The sequence below is a fragment of the Ceratotherium simum genome, chromosome 5 (assembly GCF_057802395.1).
Source record: "Ceratotherium simum simum isolate JZ-2026a chromosome 5, ASM5780239v1, whole genome shotgun sequence".
NCBI classification, from domain to species: Eukaryota; Metazoa; Chordata; class Mammalia; order Perissodactyla; family Rhinocerotidae; genus Ceratotherium; species Ceratotherium simum.
In genome coordinates, this window is record NC_141904.1 from 64,727,346 (window position 1) to 64,745,417 (window position 18,072).

At 40.0% G+C, this 18,072-nt stretch overlaps 1 protein-coding gene across 20 annotated transcripts in view; it reads right to left on the bottom strand.

The window, feature by feature from the left end:
• MAGI1 (membrane associated guanylate kinase, WW and PDZ domain containing 1) overlaps positions 1-18,072 on the bottom strand; it is a 623,132-nt gene that overhangs the window by 18,211 nt on the left and 586,849 nt on the right. For 11 of the 20 annotated variants that reach the window (XM_087431290.1, XM_014793572.2, XM_014793554.2 and 8 more), the window contains 6 exons: positions 15,901-16,120; positions 11,798-11,881; positions 8,854-8,945; positions 7,287-7,479; positions 4,360-4,653; positions 884-1,087 (listed from right to left, as the gene is read on the bottom strand). In XM_087431290.1, the coding sequence (XP_087287416.1) occupies positions 884-1,087; positions 4,360-4,653; positions 7,287-7,479; positions 8,854-8,945; positions 11,798-11,881; positions 15,901-16,120 (1,087 nt within the window). The remainder of the gene's footprint in view (positions 1-883; positions 1,088-4,359; positions 4,654-7,286; positions 7,480-8,853; positions 8,946-11,797; positions 11,882-15,900; positions 16,121-18,072) is intronic. The other 9 variants (XM_014793604.2, XM_087431289.1, XM_014793561.2 and 6 more) reach the window with 5 other exon arrangements.

The following is an 18,072-nucleotide window of genomic DNA, read 5'->3' on the forward strand; positions in this document are numbered from 1 at the left end:
AGAACAGAGTCAATATTCAGGACTTAATTCTCTGAAGAATCTCTACTTAGTGACATTAGTGTATCAGCTTCATTTTTATTAAATATGAATAATACAGTGAGTATCAATATTTTTTGCTGTATAACTTTTTACTGTGGGGGGCTTTCCTGTGTACTGCAGGATGTTTAGAAACACCCCTGGCCTCTACCCACTAGATGCCAAACGTCCCCTGGGCATCAGAATCATCACTGGTGTAAACTAACCAAAGATTTCAATTTAACCAAACAAATAACCATGAATAGGACTAGTTTAATGTAGATATAACCTATCAAAAATATAGAGATTTAATTCTTTCTTCACCCACATGCACCGATTAGGGACAAACCAAGTAGGCACAAACTCTAAGACTCTCACATCAAATAAAAACTTTTGATACATTCACTTATTCTGAAAAAAACGTAGTATTGGCTCTGTGTTGTCATCATGTAGGTTTTGTGATGTCACCACATTACACAGTTAAATTTTAGTGATTATTTAAAAAAAATCATTAATGATTTCCAGATAGTACATCAGGGGATCTCTATCACCTATATGCAAACTATTTTATCTTTTTAAAGAAAAGGGCACCAAAACCAAAATAAATTGGGGAAAGTTGAAGATTTTCTGAAATGTTTATATCTGCAGCAAGACAGGGTCACAGGGCTAGAGGATTAGGTAAAGAGGGTGAGGTAAGGTTTAGTAACAAGAGCTCACATTTGTTGGGTGGGTGTGTTCAGTTAGGGATGAATAAGGCTGCCTCTAAGTCAACGCTATTTAATTACATAAACACTAATTATAAAGAGATAGACAGAGATAGAGATACAGAAAGAGACAGAGAGAGAGAGACACAATAGGTATACTTTACCATCCCCAGGAATGATGCGGAGGGTAACTGTGTTTCCCGCTTCCTTGATTAGGTTGACAATGTCTGAATGGGACTTGTTGGTGATGGAACATCCATTTACTGCCAAGATCCGGTCTCCTACTTTCAGCTTGCCACATCGGTCAGCAGGGCTCCCCTCAATAATCCGACCTATTTTGTGAGGCATAGCCACACATGCATTGCCTGCTTTGATATTGAGTTTTAATTTTTTTTAAATTTACGTGGGAATACAGTGAAGGGAGAAGAAAAAGGGTTGAAAAGGGAAAGAGAAGGTTAAGTGTTAATTAATTAAAGCATTAAGCAAATGTTATTAAAGGAGGGCTCTGCGCCGATGGTCAAAACATTGGCAATACTCAGGGTGTCTGTGTAAGAAGCCACTGCCCTGAAATGATAGTTCATTGCTGCAGTCCTTTCCTGAATCAAAATGAGGGGAAAACCCCAGCTTCCTCCCTTAAATCAATTACAAAATTTGGGATATTTAGCAACTTCAAAGATTCTCAAGAGGCCAAAAATAACTCGCCGTTGGCTTATTTTAGGACTGCAAATGTGAAACCCAGAGCTGGGATAGATGCTTTTATGCATTTTGTGTTCATGTCACTTCATTTTTGCCAGCTGTTGTTTAAGCTTCTGCCAATGTTTTGTTCTTTCTCCATTTAGAAAAATAATCACTGGGCGTCTGGTGAGCCATGAGACTCTGCAGCACCAAAAATTTAATCTGAAAACACCTATCGGACAAACACTTAGACCTTCTGCCTTCTATCCAGAATGATGAAAGCTTTAGAAAAAGGGCATAATTACAAGAGATGAGCCAAGAAAGCACCAACATTGACACCTATTTTTCCTTTTATGACCTTTGCTCAATCAGTCTTTCTCATGTGCTTTCAGGGTAGGGCCCAAATGGCTCATTAGCTCAGAAATCATCCTCCTTCCTTACAAAAATCCCCTAAAAGGAATATGAAAATCTAGTAACCACTCAGGCTGAGGACAGTGATCCAAAGCTAGGTTCAAATCATTCCTCAACCCTTTTCCTTTAATCATTTCCTTTCTCGTCATCAGTTACTACGCAGCTATAACATGAAAAACCAGGAAAAGTGCATTTGAAGAAAAAGTTGATTGTGCACTTTGAGGTATTCCGTGTCACAACCAAGAGCACTGCCACCTTCTAGAGAGGGGTGGAAAACTGGCTTTAAGGCCTGACGTAGGGTTTCCAGCTAATTGTATACTGAGTTTCCAAGTTTCTTGTGCCTATTCACCTATTTTGAGAATCTGTCTTTCTGAGGACTGTGCAGTTGATAGTCATGCAGTTGAGCTACCTTTTGCAAAGGGTGACAAAATTAACATGGGAGACATTGAAACTAATTGAGGAGGCTCGTTCATCATAATTTGGACCTTGAGGATAAAATATGCAGGGAAAATGAGCTATAATTTCTTTGAATTTCAGCACATTTGCCTGAGTTTGTAACACCGGATGTAACCTCAAGGTAAAAGAATTTTAAAAAAGGAAGTTAAATAGTCTTTTGGAATATAACAGGCAGGTGTGGTGAAAAGCTTCCATACTCAAATTCAAGGTCTGGATTAAGTTCAGCCCATCTCCAAATATAACTAGCATGAGAGAGGTATCAAACAGCAGGTATGAGGAAAGCTATGCATAGCTTGGAACAGGAGTCTCATGCAAGGCATTAGGGAAAATTTAATTTGTTCATTGTAAGAGTCAGAGGAAAACAAAGACCAAATTGTGAGTGAAGACATTCAATATTCATTAAATAACACATAGCCTCCCACCTGACATATCTGCTATTTCCTTCTAGAAAGTGAATTGAGAATTCTGAAATCCTGAGAACATCGCAGGGTACATGGGGATGGCCAAATTGTAGATCTGAAGAAAATAACTTGGGATTTCTTTTCCCCCTCTGCTTTTCTATTTATTTTTAACTGAAGCAGAAAAGTCTCCAAAATTCATTTAAAAACAAAAAACCCTTGCCTTGATATCATGTCACCCATCCATGACATGCAGTGATAACTTTATTAATGCAGCTCACAAAAGCGCTGTTAGTAATGGGTGTTTGTTACTGCAGCCACACATGCATAGACCTGGCTGACTCCCTGTCTCCTAACGAACAAACCTTACGGGAAAATAGTTTTAGCAGGAAGCAATGGACCAAGACTAAATGGAGGCAAAGGGAGTTCTATTGGATTAGGAAGCTAAAGGGATGGAACACCTAGCTGATATTAGCCAGCAAATGACCTGGGCCACTGGCCATCACCAGACTACTTCTGGATAAGTCATTTGGGGATAGAGCTGAGGTAAATTTCAAAGCCTGCACAGCCCTTCCCTACCTCCCATCATATTCCACATTAATTAACAAACGGGCTTGGAGAATAACAAATGACTTTTTATCTAATGGAGAAGGTGGATCACTTTTGGAGTACATATTTATTTATAATCCATCCTAATAGGAAATAGATTCATAGATTACTAGTTCCTGGAATCATCTGGGTTCCTATTTATCTCTGCTAGTGCACCCAGCAGAGAGTTACCATTCTGAGAGGGTGACAATTGCACTTCTCCATACTCTGCTGAAACCCCCAACATCTGGATGAGACAGAAAATCACCCCCGCTAGACTTCAAGGGCAGTGAAGACAAATGGTTCTTAACTCAGATTTTAATTAGATTCTTAACCAGGCAACAGTAAAAATATATTTAAAATTTAAAAATTTCAGATGGGGATAGAGTAGAGAAAGGACACAGATAAGGTGGAAAGGGCATTTCCTGTAATATTTTTACTCCCTACACCTTTATTTTTTCCTAGGCATTTTTACAACCATATGCTTCTTTTAAAAACTCTTAGGGGGTGGTGCAGGCGGTTAAGTGCGTGCGCTCCGCTGCTGCGGCTGGGGTTCTCCGGTTCGGATCCCGGGCGCGTACAGATGCACCACTTGGCAAGCCATGCTGTGGCAGTGTCCCATATAAAGTGGAGGAAGATGGGCATGGATGTTAGCCCAGGGCCAGTCTTCCTCAGCAAAAAGAGGAGGATTGGCAGATGTTAGCTCAGGGCCGATCTTCCTCACACAAAAAAAAACAACACAAAAAACTCAGACCTTCTGAGGCTACTGCTATTAATGATATCCTATTCAGGATCCTGCAAAAGGCTTTCTCTGGCAACACTTTCTCACACTCTACACTGTCAGGGGGTTGCTCTGCAAATTTCACGTATGCTTGAAGTTGTGTGCATGTGAACAGGCATTCAGAATGGAAAGCTGAAGCGTTAAAAAAAATCCTAACCTTCAGGAGGGGAAAAGCTACCAAATAAACTCCATCCCCAATTAAGGCTTTAATTACCTGCAGCGAAAAGCATGAACGCATTTCTGTTAATGAGATTTTGGCCGTCTTTCACTCGCAATAGAACGCTCCCCAGCATCCTAGGGAACAGCAGGGAAGACAACTGTCAACACTCACCGAAAGTCGTGCCCGCCTCGGGCCTGCTCACCGACGACACGATGACGAAGCCGAAGCCCTCGTTCTCCCCGCGTCGGATCTCCACGTCGTAGGGCTGCACCACGGTGCTCACCACGCCGCTGCCGCCGCCGCCGCCGCTCCCTATGCCGCTGGTGCTGCCGCTGCCCGAGCTCACCGTGTTCAAGGAGTTCTGGCTGCCCTGCGGCGTGCGCTTCTCCTCCGTCAGCGAGGCCGGCTGGTTGCTACTGTGATGCGATGAGGCTGGCGAGGGCACCTCGTTCTCTGTTTTAGGGACTATATAAGAGCCCCTCTCAGTTACGTGACTTTGCAAAACACGTGCCCTGCCACCCCTTCCTCCTTCTCCCCCCAACTCCACGATGTGCAAGAAATCAAGAGATGAGGCACCCGGCCTCGCAGAACTGAGATACAGTATAGGAATCTACAAGAGCTTCTCTTGATAAGTATTGACTCTTCAGTGTCTACCTACTGACATCATCCCACGGAAACACACCAAATAGGACACCCGAATCGTGTACCATTTACAGCATACTGTATATACATCAACATCTGCACTCAGGCTCAAGTTTGCAGCAAGATCCGCTGACTCTAAAATATTGCCTGGTGCACAAATCAAAGGAAAAGGTATAAGAGGTTTAAAGCGTAGGCATGGCCTACACCAACGACGATCACCCTCTTTGCCTCAGAGACAGGACCTTAAGCTGCACGTTCATATTGTCATTACCTTCAAGTCACATTTCTGCTCAGCTTTCCAAACAGCTTTGCTATTGATTTTTTTCCATCAGGCAAGAGACTGTAAGTTGACTTTACCACTGAGGCTGCCATATTGTGGTATTCGTGACAAGACCTGTCAGGGGTATACTTGGTTTCTCTTCCTAGCTTCCAGATGTCAATTATCTACTCTGATCACACAACCGGATACATTGGCCTTCCCCAGAATTCCAGTTTTATTAAATTCCAGTTTTATTGCTTTATCCAGCAACAGGATAAAGTATTCCTAAATAGCCACAGTAATAGGTGGGACTAACTTATGTTTCATGCCAAAAGCAAAATGTGTGTCCAGGTTGGGATAAGACAATATTTATTCCTGAAAGCTTCTCCCTTCATAGATTTCTTTTTTATTGTGGTAAAATACATAGAATATAAAATGTATCATTTTATCCTTTTTTTAAATTCTTTTTTGGTGAGGAAGATTGTCCCTGGGCTAACATCTGTGCCCATCTTCCTCTATTTTGTATGTGGAACACTGCCACAGCACGGCTTGATGAGTGGTGTGTAGGTCCATGCCCAGGATCCGAAACTGTGAACCCCAGGCCTCCAAAGCAGAGCACACGAACTTAACTACTATGCTACTGGGCAGGCCCCTCATTTTAACCATTTTTAAGTGTACAGTTCAGTGGCCTTAAGTACAGTCACACTGTCGTGCAACTATCACCACTATCCATCTCCAGAACGTTTCCATCTTCCAAAACTGAAACTCTGTACCTATTAAACACTAACTAACCATTTCTCCTCCTCCTGCCCCTGGCAACCACCATTCTACTTTCTGTCTCTATGAATTTGACTACTCTAGTACCTTATGTAAGTGGAATCATACAATATTTGTCCTTTTGTGACCAGCTTATTTCACTTAACCTAATGTTTCTTCATAGATTAATATGCCTTTGACCCAGAGCTAAAAACTCAAAATATTTAAGATTTTAAAAATAAATCTGAACAAACAAAAATCACATTGTTAGTAGAACATGCCAATAATAGAAGTACTGGCTGCATGGAATACCACGTTAGGAAAAAGGCTGAGGCCATAAATGAGCTCTAGTCATAATCAGTCCATGATTGATTAACACTGTTTTCCATGGCTGCAGTAGACAGGACTCTCACACTGGAATCTGATATCTTAATTCTGTAATTAATTATATACCATTTAACTGACTTATACTAGTTTTATTTTTTTAACAAGGTGGTAGTTAATTTTATCTGATAAGTATTTGTTTCACTAATATTAACGCTCTGGAGAATTCATAGTATTTCATGTCACACTTCTTCAGTAATCAACTGATAGAACACTTAATCTGCCTCTTCTGCATTCTGGGTTCTGTCTTGAATATTTTGAGGCGGGGGCTGCAGACAAAGATGAACAACCACCACGTGTGCTTGCAAGAAGCTAGTGAATGGAAAGGACAGACATTTACACAATGAGCTGTCTCAAAATGGCAGAGTCTGATACAGAAGTAAACCATGATTCCCAAGATTGGCAAAGAGGGAATGCTAAAATCTGAAGGCAGTTGGAGGAAGGAGGGAATTTCTGAGGGTTTCACAGAGAAGGTTAAATTTAAGTTGGGCCTGCAAGGCTATGTAGTATTTTGAGAACTCGAGTACTTCGAAGCTTGCAGGCAGGAGAAAGGAATCAAAGATGACCTAGAACTGGCCAGCTCTACAACTTCCTTGTAGAAAAAACCCAAATCTCGGTTTAATAATAGGATAGTCAACAACAGAATAAGGTATCACTAACTTTTTTATGAGCTTATTTTGCAGCACAAACCTAATTTTTGTTCTTTAATTTGAAGCTACAATTTTTCCTGTCATAATGACCTCTTTTACTGAGAATTATCATCCAGTGAAGAAGGTGACTAAGTTCTGGTTGGCAAGGAGATGGGGAGAAGTAATATACATTCAACTAGTCCTCTTCTAGAAGCCTCTGCTGAACATGCACCAATGGCACATTAAAGTACTTCTGAATGACAGTAGTTTTGCAGGGTTTGAGAGAAGCAAACCATCTGGAAATTCTGAGCTTAATCACATTTGCAAACATTTGCTAAAACAGATGCTTGAGGAGGCAGACACAAGAAGGGGGCCTTGTCTGCATCAAGTGATGATGCACTGTCTGAAGGAATGAATGAGAAACATACCTGCAAACACCACTTTGCGCCGCACTGTGAGATTGACGTGGCCTTGCTTGGCAGCTTGCTGCATAAGCTGAACCACAAGCTGGTGTGATTTTCCAATTACTGGTGTCCCATCCACACAGATTAATTCATCCCCGGACCTCAGGCGCCCATCCGTATCAGCAGCACCCAGCGGTACAATGTGACCGATATAAATCTGTTGAGTAATTGGATGATGGATGAAACATTGACCTTTCCATTTACTGTTATACCGATGGCCTTCACATCTCTGAGAACAACTCCATTCATTCATTCATGTCTGCATTCATGCCACAAACATTTATTGAGCGCCCACTAGGTACTGGGCATTGCGCTAAGTGCTACAACAACTCTTCAATGGTGGAAAAAAATAACTATTTCTTGTTTGGTTCCTTGACATTTATCTGTGGTCTGGTGATGACTCATTCTTTTTCCCCCTTGCAGAAATAAATCACTACTTTTCTTTAAAGGTCCAGCACTGCGCCTAGCAATAGGGAATGCGCAATAAATATTGTTAAATGAAGGAATGAATCAAGCAAATTCTAGTTAGACATCCCCATTTCTGCGCTCTTTTAGCACCTGCATGCAGAGCGATCTTTATATTTAGTGTCTTGTGTTATATTTACCATTCACTCTACTTTAGCTAAAATATTTGTGCTTTCCTTGCCTTCTCGGTAGATAATAATGCCACAACAATCTTTACATGGCATTTATAGTTTACAAAGAACTTTGACAAAAGAGTGGTTAAGAATATGGACTCTGGAGTCGGACCCTTTCCAGTCCCTCCATTTACTAGCTCTGTGATCTTGGGCAAGTTAATTAACCTTTCTGTATCTTTATTTTATGACTTGAAAAATGGGGATAAATTCATGGATATGATGGCTAAATGAGAGAATGTATGTTAAAAGCCATTACCACAGCATCTGGCACATAGTAACCTAAATAAATAATAGCTATTATTTTGAGAGAATTAACAATATTTATCTTTACTTCTCTTTTCTTCTTTCAAAAGAATCCTGTGATGTTTTATACTAAATTTATTCTAAAGATGAGGAAACTGATGCCCACTGTGGTTAGCATCTCCTGACCCTTGTCCAGGGTTCTTTCTGTACTTTTGTAAAGACAGTGGTCCTACTTTCTCTAATCTCTCATAACGCCTTGTGAAGTGCTTAATATGTGAAGCCAACTTAATATACCAAGCCAACTATCTGTTGGGAGATTTAAAAGAACTGGCCAGAAGAATCAGGCCACTGTATTTTTAGTTGATGCCTATGCCTATTTTGATTTTTGGTTTTGCTTTCTTTGATGGGGAGCTCCAGATCCTGCAGCACCACTTTTCACAAACATAAACACAAATTTTTTAGAAAGGATCTAGTCCTTTCTTCCTCAAGATAAAAGGAGCGCCACAAAATCCAATGAATAACCCCACTGGCTTGAGATGAAACAGTATTACAGCTAGCTGGGCTCAAATCTTGGTGATTTGTCACTGCTGCCAATTTGCTCCGGAGTCTTAGAAAACCACACACGGGGGAGAGGTAGACAAGAGACTCACAGGTTCCCCTGGTTCATTTCCACCCAGAATCCTAAATCCAAATCCAGTCTCTTTTCTCCAGAGGAAGATGTCCTGTTCTTGGTAATCTGGAACTGCAGAGAGGGGAAAAGGAAGAGAGAGGTTATTTCTCTGATAAAAGTAATCATACTCCTAAGGTGACCATAGTTACAGGACTAGTACTGATGGTGCTTGAGCAGATGACAGCTTTCCAACACAGACAAGGAAACAAAATAAGCTGGATGAATGAAATAACAGAGGACACTGGGTGAAAGTAAACAGTACGAATAGTCACTGAGCCCTAAGTTTTTTCAAAGGACTAATCACTGTTTGATAATTCCTAATCAAGCCCAAGCCATTATCTCTGACTAAGCCAGAAGTCAGTGTTGACCACTCTCCTCGGTATTGTTGCAAGGGGAATTAAGTAAATTAAAATCATCATGCGTCACACCACAAAGTGGGTGTCCACGTCCAAGAAGAGAGCTCATACTAAGTCAGACTGACCTCTGAAACAGAGGCTGGCTCTGAGGATTTAAAAGTCCTGTTAAGTCATCTGATGTTATATCAAGTAGAGGATGAAAGAAAATAGCTTGGGTTAAAAAGAGTTTTCAATTTTTAAAAAAAAATCATTTCTTTCTCTCTTAAAGTAATCAAGACCAGCAATGCCAATAATTTGATTTGTTAGATCATTTTTGCCAAAAAAGTTACTCTCAAACATCCTAATATTTCCAAATTTACAAAATTTACTATGATTTCAGTACTACTACCAAAAAGGAGCCAGCCTTCCCTATCCTTAAGATCAATGATGACACCAAAAACATTCTATATCAATGAACCATATTTCATCGCTAAAATGACTGCTTTACTCCAGAATTTGCCTATTTCAAAATAATAAGTATTAATTTATTATCCAGTAACTTGGTATTTTATTTTTAAAACTCAGTAATGGTCCAGAGCTTTAAAATAAAAATCTCATTTTTTAAAAGAAAAGTAATTTCCATAAGAAAATGCTTACTGTACATAAAATTGTTCTATATACCACCGTTACTTAACTAAGGTAATAAAAAAAGGGTTATCTCTATTTAATTCTTATTTAATATTTTAATGTATACATAGTGTGTTTTATGGTCTATAAAATGACATCTCTTTTATTTAAAGAGAAAAAATATAGTTTAGTGGCAATGAATCCTAAAGGAGATTTTCAAATACTGTTCTGCAGACTTTCTGGTTCATTTAATTAATTGGATTTTGGGATGAAGGAGTGTGTAGGCCTGAGAATTTAATTCTTGTCTTCTCCTATTTTGTACAATGGGATAGGGAAGAAGAAGGCGGTTGTTTAGACTTCCAGTTGGCGAGAGATGTCCCTTTTTAGTGACTCACCCACAAGCTTAAAATGTACAGTGAATGAATATGCCAAGAGAGAAGAAACTAAATGAACAGGTAAGTACAAGCCAGAGGAGTCTGAATGTGATATTTTTGCTCGAGCTATATTAATGCCATGGCTTTAAGCGGTAATTTTTATCCAATGCTTTTTTTTATTTTATAATTGCTGAGGCTAAGCTACAAGACGCCATGGAACACGGAGTTAAGCTACATCACAGGACTCCCATAAAGGCAATTTGAGAATGATATTTTCTTGAGCACACTAAGGTAAGAATATTTTCTTTCTGTTCGAGTAGCTGGCTAAAGGGTATTTGCTGTAATAGCCTCATTGAAACAACAAATTAAATCAAGTTGGGTCTCCATCTTCAGTTCACTCATGCAGGAGGATTATTACCAAAATAGACCACGAGTGCTTTCCAGTCAGCACTAGGTTCCTGGCAGAGTCTGCCTGAAGTCTGCTGAGGCTTTCTGTGAACAAGGCAAGAGCCACTGCAGAGACTTCCAGCCCAGACCCATTTTTCTCAGCATCTTTTAACACAGGAACACTTGCCCATCCTACAGTGACATCAAATGTAGCAAGTTTCTGCCTTATATTGCTCATTTAGGTATAAGCTATCATAGTATGGGTGGCTGTGGCCAACAGACTTAGGCTTATCATACAGTTTAGTCCATAGGAAAAAAAGCATTTGTTTCTCTCTGAGAATCAATGGGAAAATGGCAAATTTATTTAAAGAGCTTCCTGTTGAAAACAAAGATGCCCAACAACACCAAGGAATGTTAAAGACGCCAATGATGAGCCAGGAAAACACAGACACAAACATGATATACCACCACACAGACACGTTACAAAGAAAGTCTTTTGGCACTTGAACTTTGGCATTTTAATGATTATACTCTTTGACCAACCAAGTGCCACGTACACAAGTACATAACTTCAGTAATAAATCAGTACTGCAACGTATTATAGAATTAAGGAATTTCTCTCTTCTGCGTGCTCTGCTGCCACTTCTTCCCAGGGGCACTGAGGTGACTACACTACTCCCCCAAAATGGTTTGTTCTCTTTCTTATTTCAGACAGATTTTATTAGAACTAAATTTTAGGAGGCAGCAGGGTAGAACCATCTTTCGGTTATTAATATCACTTTTTTTTTTTTGAGTGAAGCTAAATCAAAAAGAGCTAAGGAAATCTTGTCTAGCTTTCTTTATTTTTAAGCCCTTGCACGGGGGACAATCTCAGCAGTTAATCTCCTTTGATAATGCCAGTGACAACTCAATAAAGCGGTCAAAAGACTTCTTTTGATAAATTAGGAAGAATGGAATCACCAGGTTTGCAGAGAAAACTCTTGGTGTTTCCATTACAACAGACACACATTTCTAGACTTGGCAAAAACATGCCTATCACTTTCTATTTCATCTTGTCTTTGGTCTATGCTTGGTCAAGAACGCCAAAATACTTCTGTTCATGGCATTTCTCTTTCTGAGTTTCTCCCCAGCCCCCCAGAGCAATGGGAACATCAAACAGGATGAATAATAATGGAGAAAAAAGTTTTCAGTGGATCCTTACTCTGACATTCTCCAAAATTCGTGGAATTGATTTCTCTTTCTCTTTCACCCTTGCTCAATCCCGATGCAGGTGAAGGTGACATAGCTGGAATATTAATTTCACAATTTTGCAAAGCTTAATGTATGTGCTTTCTTTTAGTTCATTTTAATTTAGTTTTGATTGATAAGGAACGTGCAGTTAAGCTTTCACAGTAAAGGTCATGGCTGCTGTGGATTTTAAAAGAACTATAGTTTTTTTTTCACTGTGCTTGTCTTGTCAAAAAGCTAGAATTTACAATTGTACCCTTGAGAATTTCACAGAATTACCATTACCATCTTAGACTCTTCATATTTAATTGTACCCTAAAGTACACACTCTTGTATGACCTTGTTTTAATCATGTCATGAACTTTAGGTTTGTTGAAACTCTTATTTCCTTTTGAAAAAAATTAAGTATACTTTTGTCACTGCCACACTATAGCATTTATTTAAAAGAGTTTCAAGTTTCTGATAGAACTTATTCTTGTGCTAATACCTGTTCAGATGAATTCTAGGCAGTTCAACTGGAATGGTCTTTTATTTAGAGACAGAAATCATCAGATCTGGACAAGATCTGAACAAACACCAAATAAGAACTGTCATAACAGCTCTTAAAATCTAGAAGTACAATGAAGCTCCTTAAACTCACTGTGATAAAGGAGCCCTTTCACCAATTCCAAATTTGTAAACATGTCTCTCCTGAGCAGGAGAGGTTTACAACATTGGTTAATATGACAGCTTTGACATTTTCTCTTTCCAAAGAATTTTGTGAACAGGAAAAGTTTCAGCTACAAGCTTTAGACTTTTTTTGTAGTAAACATTGATCGTAGATACTACCTGGTCTTCCTGAACATTTACTAATAAGATTGCATCAACATCATTTTTAAAGACGTGAACAACTGCATGTTACCTAGAGAAAATACAAAAGGGACCACATAGCTTTTAAGGGACTTCCATGCTTGCCTTTGTTTTTAATTAAACATGTAAGCCCTTCAAAGGAATTTATTAACATATCTACAATTCGGATGGATTCATTTTGTCACTGCTGTTTTGACAGATGGCCCTACCAAGAATATGGTATTTTGCATGGCATTTAGACCATGTGAAAGAATTTGATCAGAGATTGTGTTAATCTTCACACTGCTCTTCACAATAAAATGAAATTAAGAAAAAACATTTTCTAAACAAAAAGGGAATAATATGGTTCAATGAAGGTGTTATTGCTGACTTCAATTTTCCTGGAATACTTTGCTCATTTTAATATGTCTTGTGGGGAGGGGTAGGGAACCACTTCTAACAAGGCTACATGTTCGGTTTTTTTCCCAAACAGACAAGGTGAAAAACAACCTAAGGGAATGGCAGAAACCGGTCTGGGATAAAGCAAAATACTGATTAAAAGACAAGATTGATGTAGGTTCATTTGTCAGTACTGTGAAAAGAAGAAAATCCGTGACACATACTGAATAATTACCATTGGGGGGAAGTCTCATCATTATCCTCATGAAGTAGTGAGGAAGAAATCCATGTGAATCTTAACATCAATTAGGTTGCTACGATTACTCAATTGCGAAGCCTCCAACCAGCAAGAACTTGACTCTTATTTGTGCTGCTAGATCCTATTCCTTAGATGTTCAAGAAAGTGAAGGCACAAAACTGGCCCCATCCCAAATAGTCTGACTGCCACCTGAGCAATCTGGATGCTTAAATAAGCAGCTGGCTGTGGCAAGAGTATCTATTTTTCTTTTTTTTTTTTTCCTGGAGAAAACTTTTTAAAAAAATTTTATTAAATACAAAATTCTTAAGAAATTTTGCTTCCGTCAAGGTGAAAAGTGGCATGTGAGCTGGAGCCTCCTATTAAATGTTGTTAGTGCTGTCGAGCCTGACTCCCAGTGATCCCGCGTACGGTAGAGTGGAACTCTGCCTGGTCTTTTTGCGCCATCCTCTCACCTTCCAGCGCTCTATCAGACAATGCCTTGCTGCTATTCAAAGGGTTTTCACGGCCAGTTTTTTCAGAATTGGGTGGCCAGCTCCTTCTTCCTGGTCTGTCTTAGTCTGGAAGCTCTGCTGAACGCTGTCCACCATGGGTGATTCTGCTGGTATCTGAAATACTGGTGGCATAGCTTTCAGCATCACAGCAACACGCAGCTGCCATAGTATGACAACTGACTGACAGGTGGCGTGGTTCCCTGACTGGGAAATGAACCCAGATGGCGGCAGTGAGAGCACCAAATCTTAACCACTAGACCACCAGGGCTGGCCCTATAAAATGGATGCATTAGAATTGTCTGCCACTCCGTGATGCCCCCACCAGCACTTCAGAACATGATTTATTTTATCACAAAGAGATTCCTACATGGGAACCTCAGTCATAAATGTGTACTGTATTGAGAAAAGCAGGGGCAAGTCAATAAAGCAATATCTCAACATGCTCTGAAGTTGGGCCATTGATTGGAGGAGCTGCATGGTTAGAGAGAAATGTGAAGGGATGGTGAAAATATTCCTCTTTGGAAGACATTTCTTTAATGAGATCACTACAGTTAGTGAGAAGACACAGTGAGAAGAGACCCCAGCTTCATACTTAGCAACTACTGCTTATGAGGGCTGTTCCAGATGGAACTTCATTTCCTTTGGCCTGGAGTCAGGCATCCTCTTGAGGTCTTTCTAGTCCAGGGACTAAATAACTCCCTTCTCAAATTGTCTGGCTTTTGTCAGTATAGTGAACCCTTAGCCAAAACAGCCTGTTTACTTCCTCACACTGTTATAGTAAGAAGGCAATGATATCTCTCCCTTGAGGAGGAAAAGGGTGGAGAGACCCCTGAGTGATTTCTAAAATTTGATACTCAGCAAGTCTCCAGACTTGGCCCCCACCTCCTAACTTCTGAACTTGCACCCAGTAGTGTGGCCAACTTTCCTTCTCAGAGACGCTGGCCTCACTCCTCTGTTTTGTTTGGGTCACAGAGGAGTTGCTTCAGCCAGCAGAGGAAATGCTTCATAGCCAAGTCTGAGTGGGTGGGCGAGCGGCTGGAGTACCTCCCACCACCTCGGTGCCATGACTCTCCGTGGGGGCTTTGTCTGAGAGAGAACCCCAGCTGTGTCTATAAACGAAACCTGTGCTGAGGGGGGGCAGGGACAAAGAGGATGGGCAAGATGATTCTCTTCTCTCTTCCAGTTTTCATCAGGCCCTTCACCAAACTTGGCCTCTTCCCTCATTAAACATTCTCTCCTATCCCTCACCAAAAAGAGAAAATGAAGTTGCTTCATCCTGACCCATCACACTAATGATTGAAAACATCAGTAATAGCAACAGCCAAAAAACGGCCTATTTGCATCTCATAAGATTAAAGTATTTTAGGAACTTGCATTGGTAATGGTAAGATAAATGATTATTATTTATGGTGAATAGTGTTTGGAAATCATTTCTTTAAAAAAAGTAAAAGATTAAACATGAAGGCAATATTTGGTTTATAAGATCCAAAAACTTACGACGTATGCCATCACTAGCTCATATTAATGGGTAAAACCAAAGAACATATTTCACCATAGTATCAATAATTAAAGCACTAACCACTCACTGTTTTTTTTTCCTTTTTAAGGGGAATATTTAGAAAGACTGATAATTGTAAAAAAAAAAAAAAAATTACCAGTATTCTTAAAAACTAAGAGACCACTAAGAAAGCATTTAATTTCTTCTCATTACTCATGCAATCCAAACCAAACATATTTATGTTCCATTGTATACCAGAGCTGTTTCACAAGAGCATGCTACAACCTCCAAGTGGGGAAGAATTAATGAGACAGCAGCTCTTGTCTGCCACTTCTTTTAACTGAAGGGAAAAATAAATCCATTTTTATCCAGGCCTTTTATCTGATGACCATCTATATCTACCCCCTCCCCAAACTGAAGTCATAATGGAGCCTCCACGAATATCCAACAGATTCTATAGTTGCTCTGAGAAGCTTTCGCCTCTCACCTTGATTTACCTCTATGCAGTTTACACAATGAAAATCTACTTTCAATAAGCCTCAAGAGAAAGTTGGAGCCCTGGGGAGGGGTCTCAGGAAGACAAGCGCCAGGACGCTACTCACGTCGGTTTTCATACATGCTCCTGGACTGGGCCCAGATTTTAAAAGGATCTGGTTTTTTCTGCCCAGAGCTGTCGGTTTGGTCCGGAGCTGGGGCCTCTGCAGGAGGTGGGTACTCGGGGAGCACCTGTGTGCTGTGGCTTGGGGATGCTGTGTGGAGGCTTCGGTGGCTGGAGACACTGTGCTGAGAACTATTCTGGCTGTCTTTTCTTTCCAGTGGTTGCTGAAAGTAAGAGAGTGAGAGGGTCAAAAAGAGAAAATTATTATTGGTTCTCTGAGAGGGTGTTTTCCATCCGCTTGTCTTTGCTCAGCACTTCTGCATAAACATACATAAATATATCAACAACATTTTGGCTTCCACCTTTTTCCAGCTAATGCTGAATGCAGATAAATCCCCAGGTGACTGGCAGACAGAGAGAGGGGCGGGCCAGATGGAAAGACATAATCACAAGCCATGCTGCTCTCTGGGCTGTAGCAGAAAACAAATCCAATTTTCATCATAGGTTCTCGGCTAAGACACTGGGCTTGTTTATCACAAGATTTATCAGTTTAACACCCTCATTTTTTTGGTTGATGTTGGTTTAAAAGGTCCTGGGGCCAGGGTAGAAGTGGGGAGACATTAGGAGACTGCTGTAATTATCTCGGTGAGAGATGACGGCGGCTTGGACCCGGCTACTGTGCTAGAGATGGAGTGAAGTGGTCAGATTTTGGATATATCCTGATGGTAGAGCCAACAGGATTTGCTGATACATTGTATGGAAGGTGTGAGAAAGGAATCAAGGATGATTTCAAAGTCTGGGCCTGATCCAAATGGAAGACCGAAGTAGCCATTTACTGATATGGCAGAGATAAAAGGCAAAATTATTTGGGCCTGTGCAGTTAGAAGATTCAGGAGTTTAGTTCTGGGCTTTTAAATTTGAGCTGCCTATTAGACATCCAACTGGAGATGTCCAATAAACAACTGGGTACATAAATTTGAAGTTCAGGAGAGAGATACAAGATGTATCAGTTTAACACCCTCATTTTTTGGTGACACAAAATACTATGAGGTTTAAATATAAGGCTATAATATCCAGAAGAAACATCATCAGGGCTAAAAATGTTCCTTGGGACTCCACATCTTCCATCTTTCAATAATAAAATATTCAACTCCTATCTAAGGGTTTGCCATCAGTTCTTCTAGATTATAAGAAAAAGGAATCAGATCTTTTAAAAATCATGCCTAGCATTATATGTGCACTTGTACTTACAAGTATATAAATAACTATTATATGAAGAGCTTTCATAATTCTTAGCTAATCAATTTTGCAGGCATCACATTTCACCTCTTGATCTCCTGACACTACTCTTCGTTGAAAACCAAGATCAAACTTTATATATGGGTTGACTTCAGGGGGTCAGCTTTGTTAGATTTGTAACTTGTCCAAAGTGCAAGTAGTATTCAAAGGGAAAGAGTTTCATTCAAATTTCAGTAGAATAAGCAGGTTTCTGTTCCTTAAAGCCTGCTCAGCAAAAGACCCTCCCATTTTATGAAATGCTCTTTGTTTGAATGGTGATTGAATGAAGAGAAAATCTAGCAGGAGAAAAAATATTGGGTGGGATATAATATTGTTTCAGTTCTTATTTTCTCCAATAAAAGATTGTGGTAAGCCCAGGTTACTCCAGTTTCCCCAGTTACCCCACTTAGTTTCCCCCTTTCAAAATAAAAATCCTGGAGTCCTGCCTCTCACAAATAGATGCTATGTCCCTATACTTATCTGCTTAAGAGCATCGTAAAGGGGTAGAGGGACAGGAAGGGGCATCTCCATCCTCTTACAGATCCCGTATAGCTTACGCTTTTTAAGTAGTTTATAAGATCTTTGACCCAGGGCATTTCAGGTCACTGAAGTTCTTTACAGCATCAAAATCTTCCCCTTGGTCTTACGATCAATCCTACAGAAAATCCTACAGAAACTGTTCTTTCTTGCTCTCTTCTCAGGTATCCACCATCTTTCATTCCCCATCTCAATGGAAATTTCCAAGGTCCCTTTCATTTAAATCTCAGGTCCCTCTACTCTCTCTCCTTCCAGTCCTTGCTTTGAAATTGTATATGAAGAAAGCCCAAGGAAGACAAAAACTTCATTTGCCCTTGACTATCAGAGATTACAGATCTATAGGTTGTGGCAAGGATTCAAA